The 24,348-nt window shown below is 42.3% G+C and overlaps 1 protein-coding gene across 3 annotated transcripts; it reads right to left on the bottom strand.

Moving 5' to 3' along the window:
* Positions 1-563: 563 nt before the first annotated feature.
* Positions 564-24,013, bottom strand: LOC311115108 (integrator complex subunit 3). Of its 3 annotated transcripts, none has more exons than XM_084157271.1 (29): positions 23,697-24,013; positions 22,796-22,879; positions 20,920-21,003; positions 18,091-18,204; positions 17,860-17,944; positions 17,584-17,650; positions 16,797-16,938; positions 16,301-16,430; positions 16,101-16,198; positions 15,806-15,997; positions 15,488-15,575; positions 15,052-15,131; positions 14,580-14,671; positions 14,181-14,311; positions 11,612-11,740; positions 10,967-11,099; positions 10,184-10,238; positions 9,422-9,525; positions 9,169-9,333; positions 8,824-8,977; positions 5,557-5,625; positions 5,378-5,453; positions 4,934-5,047; positions 3,521-3,569; positions 3,258-3,425; positions 2,479-2,579; positions 2,231-2,303; positions 1,927-2,083; positions 564-1,646 (listed from the first exon to the last, which is right to left on the bottom strand). In XM_084157271.1, the coding sequence occupies exons 1-29, from the start codon at positions 23,778-23,780 to the stop codon at positions 1,569-1,571; spliced, it is 3,096 nt and encodes a 1,031-aa protein (XP_084013397.1). In that variant the 5' UTR covers positions 23,781-24,013; the 3' UTR covers positions 564-1,568. The 3 variants fall into 3 exon arrangements, with proteins under 3 accessions (XP_084013397.1, XP_084013396.1, XP_084013398.1); XM_084157270.1 differs by having other exon boundaries at positions 16,295-16,430; positions 23,697-24,011; XM_084157272.1 differs by having other exon boundaries at positions 14,193-14,311; positions 23,697-23,868.
* Positions 24,014-24,348: the final 335 nt, after the last annotated feature.

The raw sequence follows: 24,348 nt of genomic DNA, 5'->3' as shown, positions 1-24,348 counted from the left end.
GACACAATAATTTTGAGACTCAAGTATCAGGCCCTCAATCTTGTACATTCACATTCATCTCAATGTATGCTTTGATGTACATACTGAATAACAACTTGATAGAAACTTGTAAATTAGAATGTGTTCTTACTTGACTTGCCTGACATTAAATGACTTGACTGAAATACAAATTATTATACTTGAATATTGATATCTTGAAACAAAAATTTAAATAAATGAAGACTTCTAGTCTCAACCTCAGTTCTCACTGGATACGTATGTAATATTTATATATTTTTTACTTCGGCTACTTCCATTTTCCCACCTACCCTGAAAGTAGCCTATGGGGCCAGGAGAAACTCTTATCCACGATACGGATTGGTTTAAATAGCTGCTGTTGAAAAGCCATTGAGCTACTGCTAAGCTTAGCCACTGCTAAGAGAATTAAATAGCCTGCATTATGAGCCATCTCTGAGCAGAAGGGTACTCGGCTCCAATGAACTCCAGTAATGTTCTGGGTAGTGTTACAACATTGACTCGTGTGAGATGTGCTTCAGTGTGAAAACTCAACCATAAGCCTAAATCATACTTTAACATGCAACATTTAATCTCTTATTTCAATATAATAGTCAAACACATTACATAAGATTATATCTCCACACCACTTGGTTATTTTTTAGCCCTTTTTTATTAATATCATAATCATTTAACATAGTTATGACCTTTTTTATGAAAATAGTTCATTAGAAAGACATTTCCATTAAAAAGTTCAGCGACTACTTCTGGGTCCTCCATTCATACAGTCTTTATTTCTGCACTCGCATACAGTCCAACCATCTGTGGTTAAAATTATCCAATGAGAGAGTGTGTGTGTGTCCATGATCTTGCTTCTGGCCAATCAGAAATGAAGAGTGAACAGGAACAGGCGACAGGTATGTTTATCAACCAATAGTTAAAGTTTTTTCAGACGTGGGGAGGATACATTTTTTCTGAGGGGGTGGGATTGTGACAAAGGTGACTTTTTTTTCCAGGAAAGGGAGGAATCACCTAAACCTAACCTTCCACATGTGCCTCTGTTAAAATTGACTGGACTGGATGGTCTTGCTGGTTGGTCGATCATCATGGTCATGGCTTATAAAATGCTTTGTCTGTCTGAAGTCTCCAAGTGCAGTGTGATAGGCGGACCACTAAGGGACAATAGAGCAACACATTCACTCCCCCCAAATATCCTAACTCTAGTAATGTAATCCTTTCCTCAAGGATATAGATATCAGTCTCGTAACAGTACTTCTGTCAGTCTGTGCCACAGCGACTGGCATTTCCCCTCGCTTCTCGAGCACTTTGGAATGCCCCCCCTGACCAATCCAGCCAGACCAACTGACACAAAGCAGCCAATGACCAGTGAGAGGAGAGGAAGAGCGTCTCCATGGCTCCGGCCAGTAGCATTAAAGTCCATGCGGAGGAGCCCCCTCTTGTTGAGTGTCTCTGGGGGCGGGGTTTCTTCAGTGGTTCGGAGAAGCTGGTTGGCTGATGGTCCTGTCTTCAGGGATGTCACTATGGCAGGTGGGAGCGGGTTGGTTGTGGGGCTTTCAGTCGCTGTCCGAGGCCACCGCAGATGAGCCTTTCCTCTTCCTCTTGGGAGCTTTGGGTTTGGAGTCCTCTTCCTCCTGGAGTAGAGACGGAAATAAAAGGAGGTAAGAGGAACAAGTGGAGACAGAAATAGCTTCTGAAACCAGGAGAGCTTAAAAAACCCACCATTTTGGTAGTGAAACTATAATGACACAGCTGACGGAGACACCGAAACAGTTAAAGTTCTGTTAATCAGCAATTAACAGAACCAAATGTAATCCTGGTGCTGGAGTGTACAAGGGTATGGGACTATGTGAGGCTCATCTTAACGCAGTCTCTAAACAGGATATAACAGGAAGTGGTTATAGGAGGACCTACCGAGGCACTGCTGGACGCGCTCTCTTCCTCGTTGCTAACAGGGGTGGCAGCTCCCTTACGCGACCGTGGGGAGGAAGCGGGGGCCTTGCGCCGTGACTTGGGAGGCTTGGAGGAGGGCTCTTCATACTCCTCGGCCAATGAAAAGAGGTCGCTGAATCTGAGCGGCGAAGACAGAAAGAAGGGACACATTTACAATCCTGTCATACTCTTAAACCCCTATAAGACACTCCTAGTAACTATGTGTTATTCATAGTCATCTTTAAATGATCCTCTTTGAGGACAGGAAGAGAGTCTGGGGTCTCACCTCATCTTGTGGGACTCGTCACAGCTGGCCTGGACGTGCTGCAGTGCCTGCAGGATGGGCGTCTGTGTGAAGACTGGGGACACACAGACAGAGAAGGGTCAGAGTTCACGGTACGGTACTCTGCACTGGGTTAGAGGTGTGTTTGGGGAATACTGAGGTAAGTGTATAATGCGGTGTTAGTTTGTTGCTTTTGCAGGAGAGTGTGTGTGTTTTAGAAGAGTAAAACAGTGTGTGTGTGTGTGACTCACAGCTGTTCTTGGTGTTGCTGAGGTTCAGCCTCAGGTTGTCCATGTGCTCCAGGATCTGTTCCAGGGTCAGCTGGGCCAGTTTACTGCTGGAGCTGCGCAGACTGGGAGACACACAGACAATAAAACAAAACTCCTTGCTTATACTCCAGTGAAGAGGAACACTACTGTTACCAGGCTTTAACCTAACGGTCACCAACACAGTGTGCAGGCTTTTGTTCCAGCCCAGCATTTAAACAACCGATTCAACTTATAATCAAGACCATGGGTGAGCAGGCAGGCTATTTGCAGTGCAGTCAAAACCAACAAAAGCTCAACATCAATTAACAGAAACACTAGAACACCATGCTGAAGCATTTAAACCCATGTGTGTCTCTTCAGTTAAAAGAGATTTCCGGACTTTTACACCAATCATAATAGTTTTTCTTACCTCGAGAGAAGATCAGTTTGACTTACAGAAAGTGCTGTGAAGTCAACAATGCATGGAATACGAGTATGAAAACTACAACTTCAAATCGTTGGAAACAGTTCCGTCGAAAAATTCTAAGTCAAACCCAGATCTTCTGGAGTGAAAGCGTTGAATTAAAGTACTGCATGTGTGAGCCATTTTAGAAAGCGTAGCGAACCAATGAAAACCAATTGGATGCCAACATCAGCAATATCCAAACAGTGGATTGATGTAACATGTCATCAAATATCTTCTCTGGAGGTAAAGAAAACTATTAAGATTGGGGTAAAAACGTGATCTCTTTAAAAATGGAAAGCGGTGGTCTCGTAGTCACCTCTGGCGTTTGCGTGGCAGGTTGTTGTTCTTGATGAGCAGGGCTTTGATGTGTTCCCCCAGGACATCGTCGTGCTTGGCTGCCCAGTGGCGCAGGATACTGGTGGTGAACTGGTCCTCCTGGTGGCAGGGCCGACTCAGCACCATCTTCACCATCTCCCCACTGGGCCTGAAGGGGGAAGGAGCACCACAGGGATCAGTACCAGTGCCACTGTAGTCTTGTTTTTATTCATTTGCAGAGATGTACCTATAAATATAGCTTACTTTTCCCTGCGTAATTGCAACAGCAAACAGGAGAGTGCTTCTGGGTGTTCTGGAGAGGAAGAGGTACAACATGAGCATAGAATGAGTATATTATGCCAGTGGTAATACCAGGAAAGAAAAGTGTAGAACCATTAACTAATTTCAGTGAAGGTCAATAGCATACCCAGCTCAAATATTCTAAGATAACAGTTAAGCTACTACCAGCGTCTGTTAATAGCTGACAGCTAATAGAAAATGCTACATTAAACCCTTTCCACTCACAGCCCGTCGTCCCGTATACGGGTTGAAAATGGCAGATCTTGTCATTGATAAGCGCCTAAATTGGAACGCAGTGGCTGTACAGTAACACGCTATACATGACGTCAGAACTCAGGTTCTCCGCTTCACAGCGCTGTATGGGTTTTGACTGACAGCCGTTATAAACTTGAGCACCGCGTGCAACAAGAAGATGCCCCCACCCCTCCACTAATTGGGCTACTTTTGCACATCTGTTGTTGTCTGAGTGAGGGATATGCCCCCGTAAGTCCAAAAGTGCACTTCACATATCCATATTTGAAAACTTGTGTCATTTACAGTATCAACGTTTATGATCGCTATGTTTGATCCACAGGATGACATGCGTTATACACTGGGGTTGTCCTGAACAGAATGAGCCTGTTTGTTGTATTGTGAAGAAAATCTGCAGAAGAACACACACTTCAATGCACTCATGACTTCATTCTATGCACACTGTAAGACCGTATTTTATAACTTAGATATCCATGTTGGCAATAGAATAAGCTTCCAAATGATGCCCATCTGACCCAGATTGCGATTAATAATGGAATGTTTTTTGGATTGCGTAAACAACAACAGTATATGTGTGATGGTGGGGATGAAGGGCTGTGTTCCAAACAAGAAATTACAATGGTGCTTGCTTCAGTTCCTCAATGGCAAAGCTCAAAAAACACCTTATAGTTGAAGGCTCTTTCCTTGAGTCATAAAAGTGCATTAAAAATACGTAGGAACTGTGCACAGTTTAGAGAGGTGTGTGGCCACTTGAAGACACCAGTTAGACCTCTCACTCAAACCCTCGTAATTGTTTTTTTCTTATCTTTCACCTATTCCAAAATTTCAATTAATATTCTTATTATGTTAGTGAATGTATCCAGAGTATTTTCAGATTTTGTTATTGACAACTGCTGTGAAAAGTACAGTAAATGTAAAATGCACATAAAATCAACATTGTAATGTTTGGATTCAGGTGAACTGTTGTGTCCTCACCCTCATCATCGTCTGATAATTTCCCCATCTCCAAAATGTTCTCTTTCAATTGCTACCATGGTCATGCATATTACTTTTGTAGTTCCTCTGTTAGAAACATTTCAATTTGGCCCATCTATATGTCTATCTAGGCCTTTATATGCATCTCACCTTTGTACTTGAGGTGCTGCAGGATGGGGATAATGGTCTCCAGTGGGATGCTGTGGGCCAGGAAGAGCTGCCAGGTGCTGTACTGCTCAAACGTCTCCCAATCCAGAGACTGGACTGTAGGGCAAAGACCATATGTCATACAGTGAGACAAGCCCATACAGTTCATACAATATGAAGACTGATAACATTCAGCATACACTTTGCACAATGAGTCTGTTTTTTTCAGTCTGTGTGTGTGTGTGTGTGTGTGTGTGTGTGTGTGTGTGTTTGTGTCAGTATTTGAGTGTCTGTGTGTGTTTGGGGTGTGTGTATGTGTGTGTGTGTGTGTGTCAGTATTTGAGTGTCTGTGTGTGTTTGGGGTGTGTGTATGTGTGTGTGTGTGTGTGTGTCAGTATTTGAGTGTCTGTGTGTGTGTGTGTGTATCTGACGTTATACGTGACTCACTGAGGATATTGAGGACAGAGTCCTTGCGGAACATCACCAGATTGCCAATCATCACGTGACACATCAGTTCCTGCAGCTGAAAGAGAAAAATAAGAGAGATTGAGGGAGTGAGATGGGAGGGTTGAAGGAGAAAATACTATGCAGTATTGCATATTTTTGTGTGAGAGTGGTTGAATTACCTGTGTTGAATCGATGACGGCTACAATCATGTTGAGTAGCTCGCCGCTGCGCAATGTCTCATCTGGGAACTACAGAGAGAGGAGGGAGATATCAGCAGTCAAACAGTGGTAGGCTAAAGTGCGTTGTGTGAATATCTGTGTGTTTTGATGTAAAAGAGATGGTCTTGACCTCAACATTCAACAGTGCATTCGGAAAGATATACAGCGCATTCGGAAAGTATTCAGACCCCTTTTCCTTTTAAACATTTTGTTACGTTACAGCCTTATTCTAAAACGGATTAAATAGTTTTTTCCCCCTCAATTTACACACAATACCCCATAATGGCAAAGCAAAAACAGGTTTTTAGAAATGTTAGCAAATGTATTAAAAATAAAACACTGAAATAATAAATTTACATAGGTATTCAGACCCTTTACTCAGTACTTTGTTGAAGCACCTTTGGCAGCGATTACAGATTTGAGTCTTTGGTATGACGCGACAAGCTTGGCACACCTATATTTGGAGAGTTTCTCCCATTCTTCTCTGCAGATCCTCTCAAGCTCTGTCAGGTTGGATGGGGAGCGTCGCTGCACAGCTATTTTCAGGTCTCTCCAGAGATGTTCGATCAGGTTCAAGTCTGGTCTCTGGCTGGGCCACTCAAGGAATTCAGAGACTTGTCCCGAAGCCACTCCTGCGTTGTCTTGGCTGTGTGCTTAGGGTCATTGTCCTGTTGGAAGGTGAACCTTCGCCCCAGTCTGAGGTCCTGAGCGCTCTGGAGCAGAATCTCATCAAGGATCTCTCTGTACTTTATTCCTTTAATCTTTCCCTCGATCCTGACTAGTCTCCCAGTCCCTGCTGCTGAAAAACATCCCCACAGCATTATGCTGCCAACACGCTTCACCGTAGGGACGGTGCCAGGTTTCCTCCAGACGTGACGTTAGGCATTCAGGCCAAAGATTTCAATCTTGGTTTCATCAGACCAGAGAATCTTGTTTCTCATGGTTTGAGAGTCCTTTAGGTGCCTTTTGGGAAACTCCAAGCGGGCTGTCATGTGCCTTTTACTGAGGAGTGGCTTCCGTCTGGCCACTCTACCATTTTGGATTGGTGGAGTGCTGCAGAGATGGTTGTCCTTCTGGAAGGTCCTCCCATCTCCACAGAGGAACTCTGGAGCTCTGTCAGTGACCATCGGGTTCTTGGTCACCTCCCTGACCAATGCCCTTCACCCCTGATTGCTCAGTTTGGCTGGGCGACAAGCTCTAGGAAAGGGTCTTGGTGGTTCCAAACATCTTCAATTTAAGAATGATGGAGGCCTCTGTGTTTTTGGGGACCTTCAATGCTGCAGACATTTTTTGGTACCCTTCCCCAGATCTGTGCCTCAACACAATCCTGTCTCGGAGCTCTACAGACAATTCCTTCGACCTCATGGCTTGGTTTTTGCTGATATGCACGGTCAACTGTGGGACCTTATATAGACAGGTGTGTGTCTTTCCAAATCATGTCCAATCAATTGAATTGACCACAAGTGGACTCCAAGCAAGTTGTAGAAACATCAAGGATGATCAATAGAAACAGGATGCACCTGAGCTCAATTTCGAGTCTCATATAGCAAAGGGTCTGAATACTTATGTAAATAAGGTATTTCAGTTTTTTATTGCCAACATTTCTAAAAACCTATTTTCGCTTTGTCCTTATGGGGTATTGTGTGTAGATCGATTAGGACATTTCTTTATTTAATCCATTATAGAATAAGGCTGTAACAACTATAACAAAATGTGGAAAAAGGGAAGGGGTCTGAATACTTTCAGAATACTTTCAGAAAGTATTCACACCCCTTGACTTTAACATTTTGTTGTGTTACAAAGTGGGATTAAAATTGATTTGTCATTTTTGTCAACGATCTACACAAAATATTTGAACGTCAAAGTGGAAGAAGAATTCTAACACTAATATATCTTGATTGGATAAGTATTCAACCCCTGAGTCAATGCATGTTAGAATCACCTTTGGCAGCTTTTACAGCTGTGAGTCTTTCTGGGTAAGTCTCTAAGATCTTTGCACACCTGGATTGTACAATATTTGCCCATTATTCTTTTAAAATTATTCAAGCTCTGTCAAGTTGGTTGTTGATCATTGCTAGACAGCCATTTTTAAGTCTTGCCATAGATTTTCAAGCTGATTTATGTCAAAACTGTAACTAATCCACTCAAGAACATGCAATGCCGTCTTGGTAAGCAACTCCAGTGTATATTTGGCCATGTGTTTTAGGTAATTGTCCTGCTGAAAGGTGAATTTATCTCCCAGTGTCTGCTGGAAAGCAGACTCAACCAAGTTTCTCTCTAGGATTATGCCTGTGCTTAGCTCTATTCCATTTATTTTTATCCTAAAAACCTCTAGTCCTTGCCGATGACAAGCATACCCATAACATGATGCACCCACCACCATGCTTGAAAATATGAAGAGTGGTACTCAGTGGGATTTGCCCCCCTTTGTATTCAGGAGAAAAAGTTAATTTCTTTGCCACATTTTTTGCAGTATTACTTTAGTGCCTTATTGCAAACAGCATGTTTTGGAATTTTTTTATTCTTTACAGGCGTCCTTCTTTTGACTTTTCTCCCATCAACATTGGCCTCACTGTGAAATGCCTGAGCGGTATCCTTCCTCTCCGGCAACTGAGTTCGGAAGGGCGCCTGTATCTTTGTAGTGACTGGGTGTATTAATACACCATCCAAAGTGTAATGAATAACTGCACCATGCTCAAAGGGATATTCAATGTCTGTTTTTTTTTACCCATCTACCAATAGGTGCCTTTCTTGCGAACAATTGGAAAACCTCCCTGTTCTGTGTGGTTGAATCTGTGTTTGACATTCACTGCTCGAATGAAGGACCTTACAGATAATAATGATATAGACTATTACTGCACACAGAGTGAGTCCATGCACCTTATTATGTGACTTGTTAAGCACATTCTGAACTTATTTAGGCTTGCCATAACAAAAGGGTTGAATATTTATTGACTCAAGACATTTCAGCTCTTCATTTGTAAACATTTCTAAAAACATAATTCCACTTTGACATTACGGGGCATTGTGAGTAGATCAGTCGCTCTGGATAAGAGTGTCTGCTAAATGACGTAAATGTAAATGTAATGTAAATCAGTAACTCAAAATCTCAATTTAACCCATTTTAAATTCAGTCTGTAACACAACAAAATTTGGGAAAAGTCAAGGGGTTTGAATACTTTCTGAAGGCAATGTTGATGGTGTTTGTGTGTATGTGTTTGTGTGTACCTCAGTGTAGATGGATGGTGTGAGATAGCAGAGCAGCCTGATGTCGTCCTCCTGGCAGGCCTTCATATCCATCATCAGACAGGTGTGCAGGTCTCCCAGCGCCGTGGCCTGGGCAAAAGACTCGTACAGACTCATCTTCCCCATCGCCGCTTTACTGTGGTGGGAGACGATGTTACAAGAATGTTAGAACTAGGTTACAGCTATGATGCAACAATAATGCAAGAACATTAGATCATTTGATGTTAAACCACCAGAGCCGTTAGAGGGCAAAAATGTGTCCCATTAATTAATTTCTAAAGCTAATAATGCTAAAGCTAAGCAGTGTGGTGGCCCCAGTGCCCTCACCTGGCCTTGAGGTAGTAGAGCAGGTGGTAGCCGATCTTGGGCTGTTTCTGGTAGAGCTCCGCCAGCATCTCCAGCAGCACTGAAAAGCCACTGTTGTCCTCCTGCATCTGACACAGGTTCCTGAACACCAGGCACACAGGCTTACACACAGACTCCTCCAGCGACCTGGGAACACACACAAAGTTAATATTCTAAGAACTTATTTGCTCGCATGTTTACACAAACGCACGGCAGAAGGCGCACACACACGTACTCTTCTGTGATCTCGTCGGGCAGCACATCTCCTCTGAAGTGGCCCTTGAAGAGCTCGGCCAGACAGGAGGCCAGAGTGGACATTTGCTCTGAGTCAAAGTCCTCCTGAGAGAGATAGAGGGCGAGAGAGAGAGCGGGAACATCAATAAACCACAGAGAATTCCCATTTCCCCCCACAAGATATACACTGAGTATACAAAACATTAAGGACACCTTCTCTCCATGACAGACTGACCAGGTGAAAGCTATGATCTCTTATTGATGTCACTTATTAAATCCACTGCAGTCGGTGTAGATGAAGGGTAGGATTTTTAAGCCTTGAGACAATTGAGACATAGATTGTGTATGTGTGCCATTCAGAAGGTGAATGGGCAAGACAAAATATTTAAGTGCCTTTGAACCTGGTATGGTAGTAGGTGCCAGGCGCACCGGTTTGTGTCAAGAACTGCAACGCTGCTGCGTTTTTCACACCAACAGTATCCCGTGTGTATCAAGAATGGTCCACCACCAAAAGGACATCCAGACAACTTGACAAATGTGGGAAGCATTGGAGTCAACATGGGCCAGCATCCCTGTGGAACGCTTTCGAAACCTTTTAGAGTCCATGCCCAGAGGAATTGACGCTGTTCTGAGGGCAAAAGGGCGGAGGTGCAACTCAATATTAGGAAGGTGTCCATAATGTTTTGTACACTCAGTGTATGATGACCCCCAATAAATATCTGTATTTAACCCCATGTTTTTCAGATTATTTTTGCTCACTCACCTCCAAGATCAGGTCCACTATCTCCTGCATGACTTCACAATGTGTCTCTGTGTCACTGTTGGAGGGAGAGATGGGAAAGGAAATAATTATTAACGAACCTATTTCGAATAAGATTTCCAGTGCTGCAGTCAGCAATGTTGCTGCAATCAGCAATGACAACAATTGACAGCAATGGGAGTGATTGGGGGAGGCTGAGAGATGAAGTATGAAAGTGGCTCTCCAAATCAACTCAAATCAATGGATGGAGAATGGCAGAAACAACCCAACCTACTAGTGAGCTAGGCAGAGGCGTGAAGCTAATGGCATTATTGTCAACGCCTCTTCATTCCATACATATTTACAAGTTACCACTGTGAATGGGAAGAGCACAGATCTCCAACTCTGGTCTTGAAAAGCTACTGGGTGTGCAAGCCTTTGTTCTAGCCCGACAGTAACCCACCTGATTGAAATAATCAAGGTCCAAACTGAAGAGGACCATGATTAGTTGGAAAAAAGTGCATTAGTGCTGGGGTGGAACAAAATACTTCACACCCAGTAGCTCTCCAGGGTCTTGATTTGGAATTGGGCATGTGTGACTTAGGATCTGACTGAGAATGTCAGTGAACGTGAAAGATTGAGTGTTAAGCTGCTATGAATAAAAAGTAATATATTCCTATATGTTTGCTTTGGCAATGTCTTATGCCAATAAGGCTAATTGAATTTAATTAAATTGAGTGTGCTTGTTTGTTAGACAAATAATGTTACGATGTGAGGGCATTGTCAAGTCACATCCACTCAACTGACCTTCCTTTCTGTAACTGCAAGACCTTCTCCTTCATCATGTCGTCCAATTGGTCCACGTAGGGAGTGATGTCAGCGGGCTCCTCAATAATGGCCTCTTTGATTGGGTGGAATCTGAACTCCCGCTTTTTATTTCCTGTAATAACCAAAATGAGAGGTCAGCCAATGACTTGATGTGGATGAGTAAGAAGCAGAGTGAGAGTGAGGCCCTAATATGTTTCTAGTCTTGTGAATTGGTTTATGAGTTTCTAAATTGCTTTCACATGCATGTTTCTGATTTGGTTTCATCTAAGTTAAAAGTAATGTTAATGTATTAAGCTGCTGATTATGTTCAAAGGGGGGTTCATCTAGTGAAGGCAAAACTAACCTAATGTGGTGATAATCTGAGATGAGAGGACACTAGTGATAGGCCTGGACCGAGATCTGTTGGGCTGTCTATCCAACTCCTATGGTCATTGTCATCCGTAGGAGTTGGCAAGACAGCACAAACAGATCTGGGACCAGGCTAGATAGTATTAGTGCTCATTTGGTGTAAAATGGATTTTACCAATTTAAGTGTTGAGTCTGGTGTAGTTCAATGTTAACATTGTTATAACACAGTATTTAGTATATGGGTTGAGTGCAGTAATAAAATGTGTCCTTCCTTACCCTCACCCTTGCTGTTAATCTCCTCCTCATCGTCGCTGAAGGCAGCCTCCGTGTTGTCGTAGCAACCGTCCTCCTTGTCCAGCAACACATGATTGTCCATCTCCAAGGAAACAGACTCCTCCATTTTCACTGAGGAGCGAAGGGTGAGTAGAGGCAAGCAAACAGAAGAAAGGTTCTCAAAAAGGCAACACTGGACTAATAGCTTAGCTAGATATACCCCTCCTAAAACACACACACACACATTTAAACACATGCATATTATTTTCCTGGTTAACCTTATTCAAAATAGTTCAACATTTTCATCAATTATTTAATCATCCGATATTTAGTGTGAACAATTCAAGTTTTCAACTGTCATTTGCACCCCAATGCAATTCAATAAAGTCGTATTGAATTGAAAATGCTCTACTTTACGGTTCCTTTTCAAGATGGAACATGATACTCTAATTCAGCAGACACTTTTATCCAAAGCCACTTTCAGTTGGCACAACAGCCTGTGCCCTTGGACTAGAGTACTTTCCCTACTGTTGCTAGAAAGAGGTTATTTTCAGCTCTACAAATTATATCATAAAGCATGATTCAAAGGTTGCTTCTTTATGATTCCCACCCTGCCAATATTGTTTAGTGTTATTGTGCATGTCTGGGGGAGGATGGTTGCAGATAAGGGATGTTTATTTTGCATGTCTGTAACTGTAGTGAGCTGTGTAAAGAAATTCCTCTTTAAGGACCACCAACAGTGTTGATTCATTCATTCATTGAAATGATTTGACAATTTGTAAAATACAGTTGAAGTCGGAAGTTTACATACACTTTGGTTGGAGTCATTAAAACTTGTTTTTCAACTACTCCACAAATGTCTTGTTAACAAACTATAGTTTTGGCAAGTCGGTTAGGACATCTACTTTGTGCATGACAAGTAATTTTTCCAACAATTGTTTACAGGTAGATTATTTCACTTATTATTCACTGTATCACAATTCCAGTGGGTCAGAAGTTTACATACACTAAGTTGACTGTGCCTTTAAACAGCTTGGAAAATTCCAGAAAACGACGTCATGGCTTTAGAAGCTTCTGATAGGTTAATTGACATAATTTGAGTCAATTGGAGGTGTACCTGTGGATGTATTTCAAGGCCTACCTTCAAACTCAGTGCCTCTTTGCTTGACATCATGGGAAAATCAAAAGAAATCAGCCAAGACTCAGAAAAAAAAAATGGTAGACCTCCACAAGTCTGGTTCATCATTGGGAGCAATTTCCAAACACCTGAAGGTACCACATTCATCTGTACAAACAATAGTACGCAAGTATAAACACCATGGGACCACGCAGCTGTCATACCACTCAGGAAGGAGACGCGTTCTGTCTCCTAGAGATGAACGTACTTTGGTGTGAAAAGTGCAAATCAATCCCAGAACAACAGCAAAGGACCTTGTGAAGATGCTGGAGGAAACAGGTACAAAAGTATCTATATCCACAGTAAAACGAGTCCTATACCGACATAACCTGAAAGGCCGCTCAGCAAGGTAGAAGCCACTGCTCCAAAACCGCGGTAAAAAAGCCAGACTACAGTTTGCAACTGCACATGGGGACAAAGATCGTACTTTTTGGAGAAATGTCCTCTGGTCTGATGAAACAAAAATAGAACTGTTTGGCCATAATGACCATCGTTATGTTTGGAGGAAAAAGGGGGTTGCTTGCAAGTCGAAAAACACCATCCCAACTGTAAAGCACGGGGGTGGCAGCATCATGCTGTGGGGGTGCTTTGCTGCAGGAGGGACTGGTGCACTTCACAAAATAGATGGCATCCTGAGGAAGGAAAATTATGTGGATATATTGAAGCAACATCAAGACTTCAGTCAGGAAGTTAAAGCTTGGTCGCAAATTGTTCTTCCAAATGGACAATGACCCCAAGCATACTTCCAAAGTTGTGCCAAAATGGCTTAAGGACAACAAAGTCAAGGTATTGGAGTGGCCATCACAAAGCCCTGACCTCAATTCTATAGAAAGTTTGTGGGCAGACCTGAAAAAGCGTGTGCGAGCAAGGAGGACTTCAAACCTGACTCAGTTACACCAGCTCAGTCAGGAGGAATGGGCCAAAATTCACCCAACTTATTGTGGGAAGCTTGTGGAAGGCTACCCGAAACGTTTGACCCAAGTTAAACAATTTAAAGGCAATGCTACCAAATACTAATGGAGTGTATGTAAACTTCTGACCCACTGGGAATGTGAAGAAAGAAATAAAAGCTGAAATAAATAATTCTCTCTACTATTATTCTGACATTTCACATTCTTAAAATAAAGGGGTGATCCTAACTGACCTAAGACAGGGAATTTTTACTAGGATTAAATGTGAGGAATTGTGAAAAACTGAGTTTAAATGTATTTGGCTAAGGTGTATGTAAACTTCCGACTTCAACTGTACATACATAAGGGCGCTCCAGCCAGTGACGCCTCCACATACAATTTGAGAAAATCATCAAGGATAACACAATAAAGCTTAACAGCTTATTTCCATTGTGGTCCATTCATTCATTCATTCATTCATGTTAATAAATTAAAGTTGAATTACTTTCATTTGTACCTTCATCCCTTCCCTCGGTGGGGGGTGAGGGGGAACTGCAGAACTCTGGGAAGCGTTCCCTCAGCATGGAGCGCAGCTCCCGGTCCAATTTGGGGTTGTCAAACAGAGGGGCTAGGTGACTGAGGGAGGGAAAGACAGACAGACAGACATATAGGCGGTTACAATAAGGCTGATGAAGATCCACTGACATAAAATGCAATAAAATAACTAAATCACTGACGATACCAAAATAATTGGATCAAAAATGTAGATTCAATTTAAATATAAATGTTCATTTGTTTATTTCTTTATGCATATCTGTGACAAGGTCCATGGTCATATATATCCCATGATGGCGGTGGTGTGTGCATGTATGTGTGTGTGTGTGTGTGTGTGAGAGAGACTCACGCCAGCACTCTTTTCTCCATGATGAAGGTGAGAGAGTTGAAGACACCCTGCCGCACCTGCCCCTCCAGAGGGGGGAAAAAGTGAGGGATGATCTGTGAGGGAGAAAGAGGGGGGCAGGTGGAGAAAAGAGAGAAAAACAGTAGGATCAATTGAAGGCAAGAAGGAGTCAAACGAAGAGATGAGTCAAACATCGGACAGAAGGCCAGAATACCACACAACTAACAACTTCTCTAAAGCATGGCACAACTAACACCAATTAAAGTTATCATTTAACTTCCCCACTGCTGTACATTTACTACCAAACAGGTGAATACTGCACGTAATATAAAAACATCTATTCACTCTCTAATGCTCTGCTAACTCACTGAGCAATAAAGTATATTCCACTTTGAATAGCAAAAGAAATGTGGCAAATTCACCATAGCTAAGTGATATGAATGAGCTCCATTGTGTAATGTGTGCCTTCACTCACCCGACACATGAAGTCCAGTAGGGTGGCAGTGATGGCTGGATGAGGCTTCATGGAGTGATGCATCACTAAGATGGCAGGCTCTGAGAGAGGGAGGGGGGAAGAGAAAATGGATGGGTAAACCATGAAAACAGAAAGGGGAAGAGAAAACAGTGCATACTGTGGCAGATAGAGAAAGTGATAGCAGAAAAGCGTCCATCTTGTAACCTCTGTTTCCATTATTCTAATATACCACTAACCCAGCACCTGATTTTTTTTGTTGCCTACTTCTATACATTTGGTTGAACACATTGGCCCCTTACTCTACACAGTATGAAAAAAATGTATGAAAATGTATACACTCACTGCTGTAAGTCGCTCTGGATAAGAGAGTCTGCTAAATGACTCAAATAAATGTAATGAAGAGATACATGTATTGTTTTCCGTCCCACCGTCTTACCTATGTTCATGATGCTGTCCTTCTCTGGGCTGAAGAAGAGCCAGTCGTAGAACAGGGCCAGCTTGGCGTTGGAGGCCGCCACGTTAGACTGAAGTAATACAAATGTATTTATTACAATGTACTTACTATTTTACCATGTTCTTTATGGGTAACGTCCAGGTAAATAGCTGTAAATACTAGGTAAATTCAAATAAAAAAGTTTTATTGTCTACCTAATTAACATTAGACAGGAAATCATTGTTAGTATAAAATAAAGCGTTATCCATCTTTGCATTAAAGTGCCTTAAAAGTATAATCCATCTTTGCCCCACCCCTTACCGTGCAGGTGGTGAGCAGCCAGCCAATGATAGCCCAGCGGGGTAGAATGTCGGAGCTCAGCACCTCATTGGACGGGTGCACAACGCCGCAGATGTAGCGAATCAGGTCGCAGCGCAGCGACTGGCTCTCTGCCGTGGACAGGTACTGTCTCTGGAACCAGTCTTGGTAGCGCTTCTGCTGGCCAAAACGCACCTACAGAGAGAGGGAGAGGATAGTCATAAGGAAATGTGTATATGCATGTACTATACATGTGTTTGTACTGTCCTGAGAAGTGTTGTAGTGTGTGTGTGTTTACCCTGGAGGTCATGAAGAGCAGTTTGGTCTCCATGTCTGGTGTGAGGCGACAAGCCAGGAACTTTCGGGATGTGCGAGCGGTCAGGAGCTGCAGCAAGCCTATAGAACCAGATCGAGAGAAAGAGACAGGATTAGAGCTGAGCCACGAGTCTCTCACACCCCCCCACACACCCGTACTGAGCGACACTCTCTTACCCTTACCAGTGAACTGAGGGCTCAGGGCCTGGGGGTTGTGGAGCAGATCTTTCCACAGTAGCTCCATCTCTGGTATACGGGCCACAATCTGCAGCAGACGCACCAGGTCTCTCCCAATGATAAAACACTCCATAAACTAGACAGGGATGAGGGTAGAAGAGAGAGAGAGGGGAATATGTCATTACACATTCAATTATTTAATTGCTGTGTGGAAATTCCTCCTTGTCAAACCTAGATACGGTATAATAACTTAGTCTGTGTTCTTGGACATATACAATATGACACAAATCTTCTTCCACATCGGTCCTCCTTTCCTCTAGACTCCATAAGCATCTTCGCTCCCCCAAGGGGTTTAGCTAAACTATACTCCACCCTCTTTTCCCTCCCTCCTTCCAACCTTGAAATGTTCTCCTCCCTCATTCCCTTACTCACTATATTGCTTTTCTCCTTACCTCACTGATCTCATTACATCACTCCCTCCTTCATTCCTCTCCTCCCTCACCTTCTCTCGGAGCAGGCCGATACAGAAGTCCACCTCCTTCTGTCTGAGGACCAGCTGCGCCGGGGTGCCGTGGTCCACGATGAGGCGCAGGTAGGTGTACACTGACATGGCTATCAGCATGCCACTCTTCAGCACCCACTCCCTGAGGAAAAAAAGAGATTGAGATTATTGTAGTTCTTGTAGAAAGATTGTTGTATGCTAAACCAAATTAGTCCAAAATTCCACAGTGTGTGTTCAGCGGAAAAAAGGGTGCTGAATAACAACAAGAATGAGAAGGGCTTACCAAGAATGAGAAGGGCTTACCAAGAATGAGAAGGGCTTACCAAGAATGAGAAGGGCTTACCAAGAATGAGAAGGGCTTACCAAGAATGAGAAGGGCTTACCAAGAATGAGAAGGGCTTACCAAGAATGAGAAGGGCTTACCAAGAATGAGAAGGGCTTACCAAGAATGAGAAGGGCTTACCAAGAATGAGAAGGGCTTAACAAGAAAAACTTCCAAAAGGACTAATTCGAAGCAGAAAAGAGTTGGAGCACTCAACAGAAATCAATCTCTGCCTTTTTTGTTGAGTGCTCCAACTATTTTCTGCCTCGAATTAGTCATTTTGGAAGTTTTTATTGGTAAGCCCTTCTCATGTGTTATGAGCCTACTTCAAAGCATGAGATTATTTTTTTTTATATAAGTGTGTGTGATATGTTTTTGCCTTATGAACCAGTTTGACTTTTATTGCATGACAATACTGGAGTGAAAGAGTGTTTCCTGTTGATCCAACTCCGCTCTCCAACACACCTTTGATCCACCAGTATGTCCAGTACGTTCTCAGCCAGCCACAGGTTCTTATTGGTGATGTCTCCTCCTGGACACAGAAAAAAGCCACAGAGATGCTCAATCAAGCAAACCAACGCAGAGACATAATAGACAAAAGGTGAGGAAGCCATTTTGTCTTGTCACAATTTAGGCATGCGAGCAATGTTGAAACAAGATACTACTTTGTGCATTGGCAGAAAGATTTGCTCTGCATCTCAAAACAGTGAAACCAACAGTACACATGGTGATTGGACCAACCTGCGATCTGCTTCATAAGGGTCATGAGGACGCCGTCCGCTCCAATCACGCCACTCTTCACCAGCTCCCTCACCAACCACACCAACTGGTGGGAGAGAGAGGGGGAGATCAATAGTCAATCACTTACTCATTAGAAAACATCAAATCTACATGTGTATTTTGTGTCAATAAAGCGAATTTAGAGCACAGAAACTGTTTCTTCCTTTTCTACACAGAGACAAAACTGTATACCTGTGTGCGGCAGACGTCCTGCAGCTTGAGGAACTTCTCCATGAGGATCTGGTTGATCTTGATCAGGATCACGTTCATGCCGTCCCTATTCACCAGGGTCAGGTCTCTGTAGCACTGTGGAGAGTAGAGTAGCAAAAGTATAAGGTGTATGTAAACTTCCGACTTCAACTGTGTGTGTGTGTGTATACAGTGGGGAAAAAAAGTATTTAGTCAGCCACCAATTGTGCAAGTTCTCCCACTTACAAAGATGAGAGAGGCCTGTAATTTTCATCATAGGTACACGTCAACTATGACAGACAAAATGAGAAAAAAAATCCAGAAAATCACATTGTAGGATTTTTTATGAATTTATTTGCAAATTATGGTGGAAAATAAGTATTTGGTCAATAACAAAAGTTTCTCAATACTTTGTTATATACCCTTTGTTGGCAATGACACAGGTTTTCTGTAAGTCTTCACAAGGTTTTCACACACTGTTGCTGGTATTTTGGCCACCAATTGTGCAAGTTCTCCCACTTAAAAAGATGAGAGAGGCCTGTAATTTTCATCATAGGTACACGTCAACTATGACAGACAAATTGAGGGAAAAAAATCCAGAAAATCACATTGTAGGATTTTTTATGAATTTATTTGCAAATTATGGTGGAATTATGGTGGAAAATAAGTATTTGGTCACCTACAAACAAGCAAGATTTCTGGCTCTCACAGACCTGTAACTTCTTCTTTAAGAGGCTCCTCTGTCCTCCACTCGTTACCTGTATTAATGGCACCTGTTTGAACTTGTTATCAGTATAAAAGACACCTGTCCACAACCTCAAACAGTCACACTCCAAACTCCACTATGGCCAAGACCAAAGAGCTGTCAAAGGACACCAGAAACAAAATTGTTAGACCTACACTTGGCTGGGAAGACTGAATCTGCAATAGGTAAGCAGCTTGGTTTGAAGAAATCAACTGTGGGAGCAATTATTAGGAAATGGAAGACATACAAGAACACTGATAATCTCCCTCGATCTGGGGCTCCACGCAAGATCTCACCCCGTGGGGTCAAAATGATCACAAGAACGGTGAGCAAAAATCCCAGAACCACACGGGGGGACCTAGTGAATGACCTGCAGAGAGCTGGGACCAAAGTAACAAAGCCTACCATCAGTAACACACTACGCCGCCAGGGACTCAAATCCTGCAGTGCCAGACGTGTCCCCCTGCTTAAGCCAGTACATGTCCAGGCCCGTCTGAAGTTTGCTAGAGTGCATTTGGATGATCCAGAAGAGGATTGGGAGAATGTCATATGGTCAGATGAAACCAAAATATAACTTTTTGGTAAAAACTCAACTCGTCGTGTTTGGAGGACAAAGAATGCTGAGTTGCATCCAAAGAACACCATACCTACTGTGAAGCATGGGGGTGGAAACATCATGCTTTGGGGCTGTTTTTCTGCAAAGGGACCAGGACGACTGATCCGTGTAAAGGAAAGAATGAATGGGGCCATGTATCGTGAGATTTTGAGTGAAAACCTCCTTCCATCATCAAGGGCATTGAAGATGAAACGTGGCTGGGTCTTTCAGCATGACAATGATCCCAAACACACCGCCCGGGCAACGAAGGAGTGGCTCCATAAGAAGCATCTCAAGGTCCTGGAGTGGCCTAGCCAGTCTCCAGACCTAAACCCAATAGAAAACCTTTGGAGGGAGCTGAAAGTCTGTATTGCCCAGCGACAGCCCCGAAACCTGAAGGATCTGGAGAAGGTCTGTATGGAGGAGTGGGCCAAAATCCCTGCTGCAGTGTGTGCAAACCTGGTCAAGACCTACAGGAAACGTTTGATCTCTGTAATTGCAAACAAAGGTTTCTGTACCAAATATTAAGTTATGCTTTTCTGATGTATCAAATACTTATGTCATGCAATAAAATGCAAATGAATTACTTAAAAATCATACAATGTGATTTTCTGGATTTTTGTTTTAGATTCCGTCTCTCACAGTTGAAGTGTACCTATGATAAAAATGTCAGACCTCTACATGCTTTGTAAGTAGGAAAACCTGCAAAATCGGCAGTGTATCAAATACTTGTTCTCCCCACTGTATATATATATATATATATATATATCATAGTGGTGTTAGAGGAAGTGAGATGTGTATCGAGTGTGTGTGATACTGGTAATCACACAAAGTGGTTTAGGAGGCTGCAGTGTGTGTATTTATAGTGTTGTGTGAGTATGTGTAATACATATGAGTGTATGTACTGTGTGTCTGTGTGTGATGTTTGTTGTGTGAAAGCCATAAATGCGAAAAGTGTAAATATTGACAAGGACAGTGAGGCTTCAGAGTATAGCATGAACATTTGTGAAGTGTTTGCAGTGTATGTGATGTATAGATTGGGTTGCAGAGTATGAGTCTATAATTCCATTCATAGATCATGTAGCCTAAAGTATTCAAGGTATTAGGGTGTTGATAACAGCACACTATTTTTAGTGCACTCACAAGAGTCACTATGTAATCTAATTCAAACCATGTGAGGTGTGTATAAATATTGGTGTGTGTATAGTGAATGCAATCAATGGTGCCATGATCATGAGAGCTTTCCGACCTTCCTGGTTTGACCTGGAGTCTCCCAGAATTGGCTTTTGACTCCCGGCGAACAGTAAAACTATTCCAGGGTATTTTTGAAAACGCCATAACGAAATTACAGACTAAGATGTGAAAATGTTGAATCTACTGAAATGAGCGCCGTCTGACTTGGCAACCCTAATGATCATATGAAATGATAAGGTGTATGATAATGATATGAAGTATGATAATGATCAGGTATACGGTAGTAACGAAGCCTTACCCTCTGTGCCTGCGGGGGCTCTGTGAGCAGCAGAGCGAAGAGTCCCAGACACACCTCCTCGTGCTGCTGGGGGCCCTTACACACCTAGAGGAGGAGGAGGAGATGATGACAATGTATCGTACCATGTAACCTAGCCCTGACCAAGTTATCCTTACTCATTGTGGATTTATTATTACGTGTTATTATCTTTCTATTATTGAGCTCTCTCTCTCTGCATTGTTGGGAAGGACCCGTAAGTAAGCATTTCACTGTTAGTCTACACCTCTTGTTAACGAAGCATGTGACGAATAAAATGTTAATTGATATGGCTGTAGCCTCCATTATCATGGTGTTGGGAGGTTTTAGCCATATTAGGGCTTCATGTAACTTGAACCTTTTAAATTCAACATATTAAAATCCATGTCATTTCAGCATGCCATGACACCCACCATCTCAGATTGTTCTGAAATTGTTTCTGTAGTTAGAAAACAGATAAGATTGGCATCCCTGAAGCATTATTTTGTTGAAATGTAATTTTATCTCTGAGAAATTAAGATAAATGTATAGTGTTTTGCAATTGTAATGGCATTAGGTTGTGCTGGGTTTAATAGTAAATGTCACAATTCATATAGAGCTGTTTCCTAATAACTTTATTGAAAACCATAAGACTGCCATGCAATTAATTATTTGATTAGGGTTGTCACTACATTTTAGTCCCTAGCCCATTTCTCCATCAAAGTTTGGGCTTGTAGGAGAAGTCTTCATATGACAATTGCATAGGGATAGCCCTCTCAGAGAGCAGTCACTTGTTGGACTATTCAAGGAGAGTTGGGTTGAAGCATTAGGTTGCTATTAGGGCAAACTGAATTGCTTTCATGGAGGACTGGCTTGAATTGTGAGGATGACCACACAATTTATTTTCATAATGAGACAAATCTATTGGTTTTCTACCCAGAGTTACAACATTTCCTTTGCGATCTATTTAATAAACACAAGAGACCAGCACAATTGATAAAAGAGTGCGGCTCTATAACAGGAACAGCGGCATCTAGTGGTCTAAATCTGGTACTTTCAAACTACTTTACGGTAAATAATGCAAGTGACTTCAATTACTAATTTCTCTGAACAGGGGAAAAGAAGCATCACCAGACTCATAAGGAACACATTACATAGTATGGAGAAGCAATAAGCCTACTCCAAGCCATAGCTTCATACTGCTTGTCAAAAAGAAAAAAAAACGGTATACTGGTTGTTGGGGTGGGATTGGCATAGTGTGCGGGGGGGTCCGTGGGTGGCTTTTGACAACAACAATAAAACTATTCCTCATGTCTTACTCATTGGTAGTTTGAAGTTTGGTCCAAAACCGTTGTTGGATACTATATTTATTGAACATTATCTGAATCCTATAAATTAAAATTGGTTATTTGGGTGCTTAATTTCTCAGAGATCAAATTATATTTCAGCAAAATAATGTTTCAGGAATGCTAATTGCATATGTTACTAACTACAGAAACAATTTCAGAAGTATCTGAGATGGTGGGTGTCGACATTCTTGTGCTTTTTGAGATGGAACGACCCGCCTAGCCTACAGGTAGCATACTGTACATAATCGTACACTTCTCAATAGGCTTATGTAGCATATGTATCCCATCCTTTGAGTACTAACATTTACAAATGGCATTGCAGAAATGTGTATGAGTACAGATCAATTGCTAAGCCTACTCTGATTACTCTGACCATAGTCACATTCAATGCAATCCTATTCTATACATCTAATGTAATGTAGATCCTAAGGCTCAACAAAAATATGTAAGTAGCTACATCTCATCTGCATATTCTAGTATGTAGAGTCCCATCCCATGGTGGTGGACTATTAGTGAGAGGGCAAGGGACTCACATTTGCTGTGATGGCATCGTTGGCTTCGCGCTCCGACAGGCCGTTTGTCAATGAAGTGACGATCCCCACACACCTCTCCAACCGCTAATGAACACAAAAACAAAAGGAAAGTTAACCACAAAGACAGATAGAGATAGACACCCACAAGAATAGATAGGCATAATCGTTCACAATTCACATAATGTGGGCATACAGACAAAAGACACACACAAAATGCTACACAAAGAGCAACACAGCACACTCACACACATGGGAACAACAACAGTCAGATAAATCATACACACACAAAACACACAAAGACTGCACACAAACAACAATAGAACGATTATCACTGTCAACTGAGCTAGCTACATACTATATGAAAATGCCTTAGCCATCTGGGTGTGGGGGTTAGGCTCTTGATTTTTTTAGGGGAAGGGTCACGACATAAAAAAATGTAAAAGAAAATGTAAAAGATGTATGCACTCACTAACTGTGGGTCGCTCTGGATGAGAGCGTCTGCTAAATGACTAAAATGTAAAATGACAAGGGTAGTCAGAAAATATACTTTATTGACATGTGTATGATGAGCTTTGCGCATGTGCATGGGCTCGTGTCTCATCCATGTTTACCAAAATAGCATGCTAAATGCTACGCTAAATTATGCTGGATTCCCCATTATTTAAACCCACGTCAACAGAGCGAAAATACATACTGCAAACCTACACATGCTAGGCTATAAAATGCATTTGATAATAGGAACCAAACTTGCTGAATGATAGCTAGCTAGCAACATGCAGGCTATTCTGTAAAATGGTTCCGTGTCTTTGTAGTGAATGTTTTTTTAACGTGCTGTATGGTTGAACAGCTGTTCGTATGGTGTAGCAAAGCTTCTTGAGAATAGGCGATATAGTAACCCTACCTCCTCCAGCTCATCTTTTGCGTCCAGGGTCGTGGACACCAATAGGCGACCCTGCAGTTTCCCCTTTGCCGGTGAAGGCTCCATCTCCTCCCGCCTCGCTTCGTCTGGCCCCAGAGGACTTGAGGGGTTAGACACTGGAGTTCGGGGGAAATGTTTTTCTCGTATCAATGGATCGCCTCTAACAATACACAGTTGTTTAGACTCTCTTTACACGCTCTTCGTCGGACACCGTGTGTTTTTTTAAACTTGGTTTGGCCACCTTTCAGTCTCACTCCACTGCTTTCGACAGTCTCCGAATAAAACAAACTAACTTCCGGAGGGCATGGTGGCCTAGCGGAAGTATTCGTTCACAGGGCTAGCAGAAGGGAGGACTATAAGGCTCTTTTTAGCCAATCATTGCTCTACGCACTTTGAAGGACATAAGGATTTACCAATGAACGTAGAGGATAACCGGCCAATGAGTGGCAATGTAACTTGAACAGAAAAAGATTCGAGCATTGAAATTAAGACGCTTGTGTCATTTTGTAAGAATGTAATAGAAGAGGCGCATCACCTTTTTTGTTGTTGAAATGTTTGTATTGAAAATACATCTGGATAATTGTTCTTAATTATCATGCTAAGTTAAAGCAATAGCATTCAGACCAATTACCTT

The sequence above is a fragment of the Coregonus lavaretus genome (genome assembly GCF_964263955.1).
Source record: "Coregonus lavaretus genome assembly, chromosome: 3".
NCBI lineage: Eukaryota > Metazoa > Chordata > Actinopteri > Salmoniformes > Salmonidae > Coregonus > Coregonus lavaretus.
This window is presented reverse-complemented; position numbering and strand designations above follow the sequence as displayed.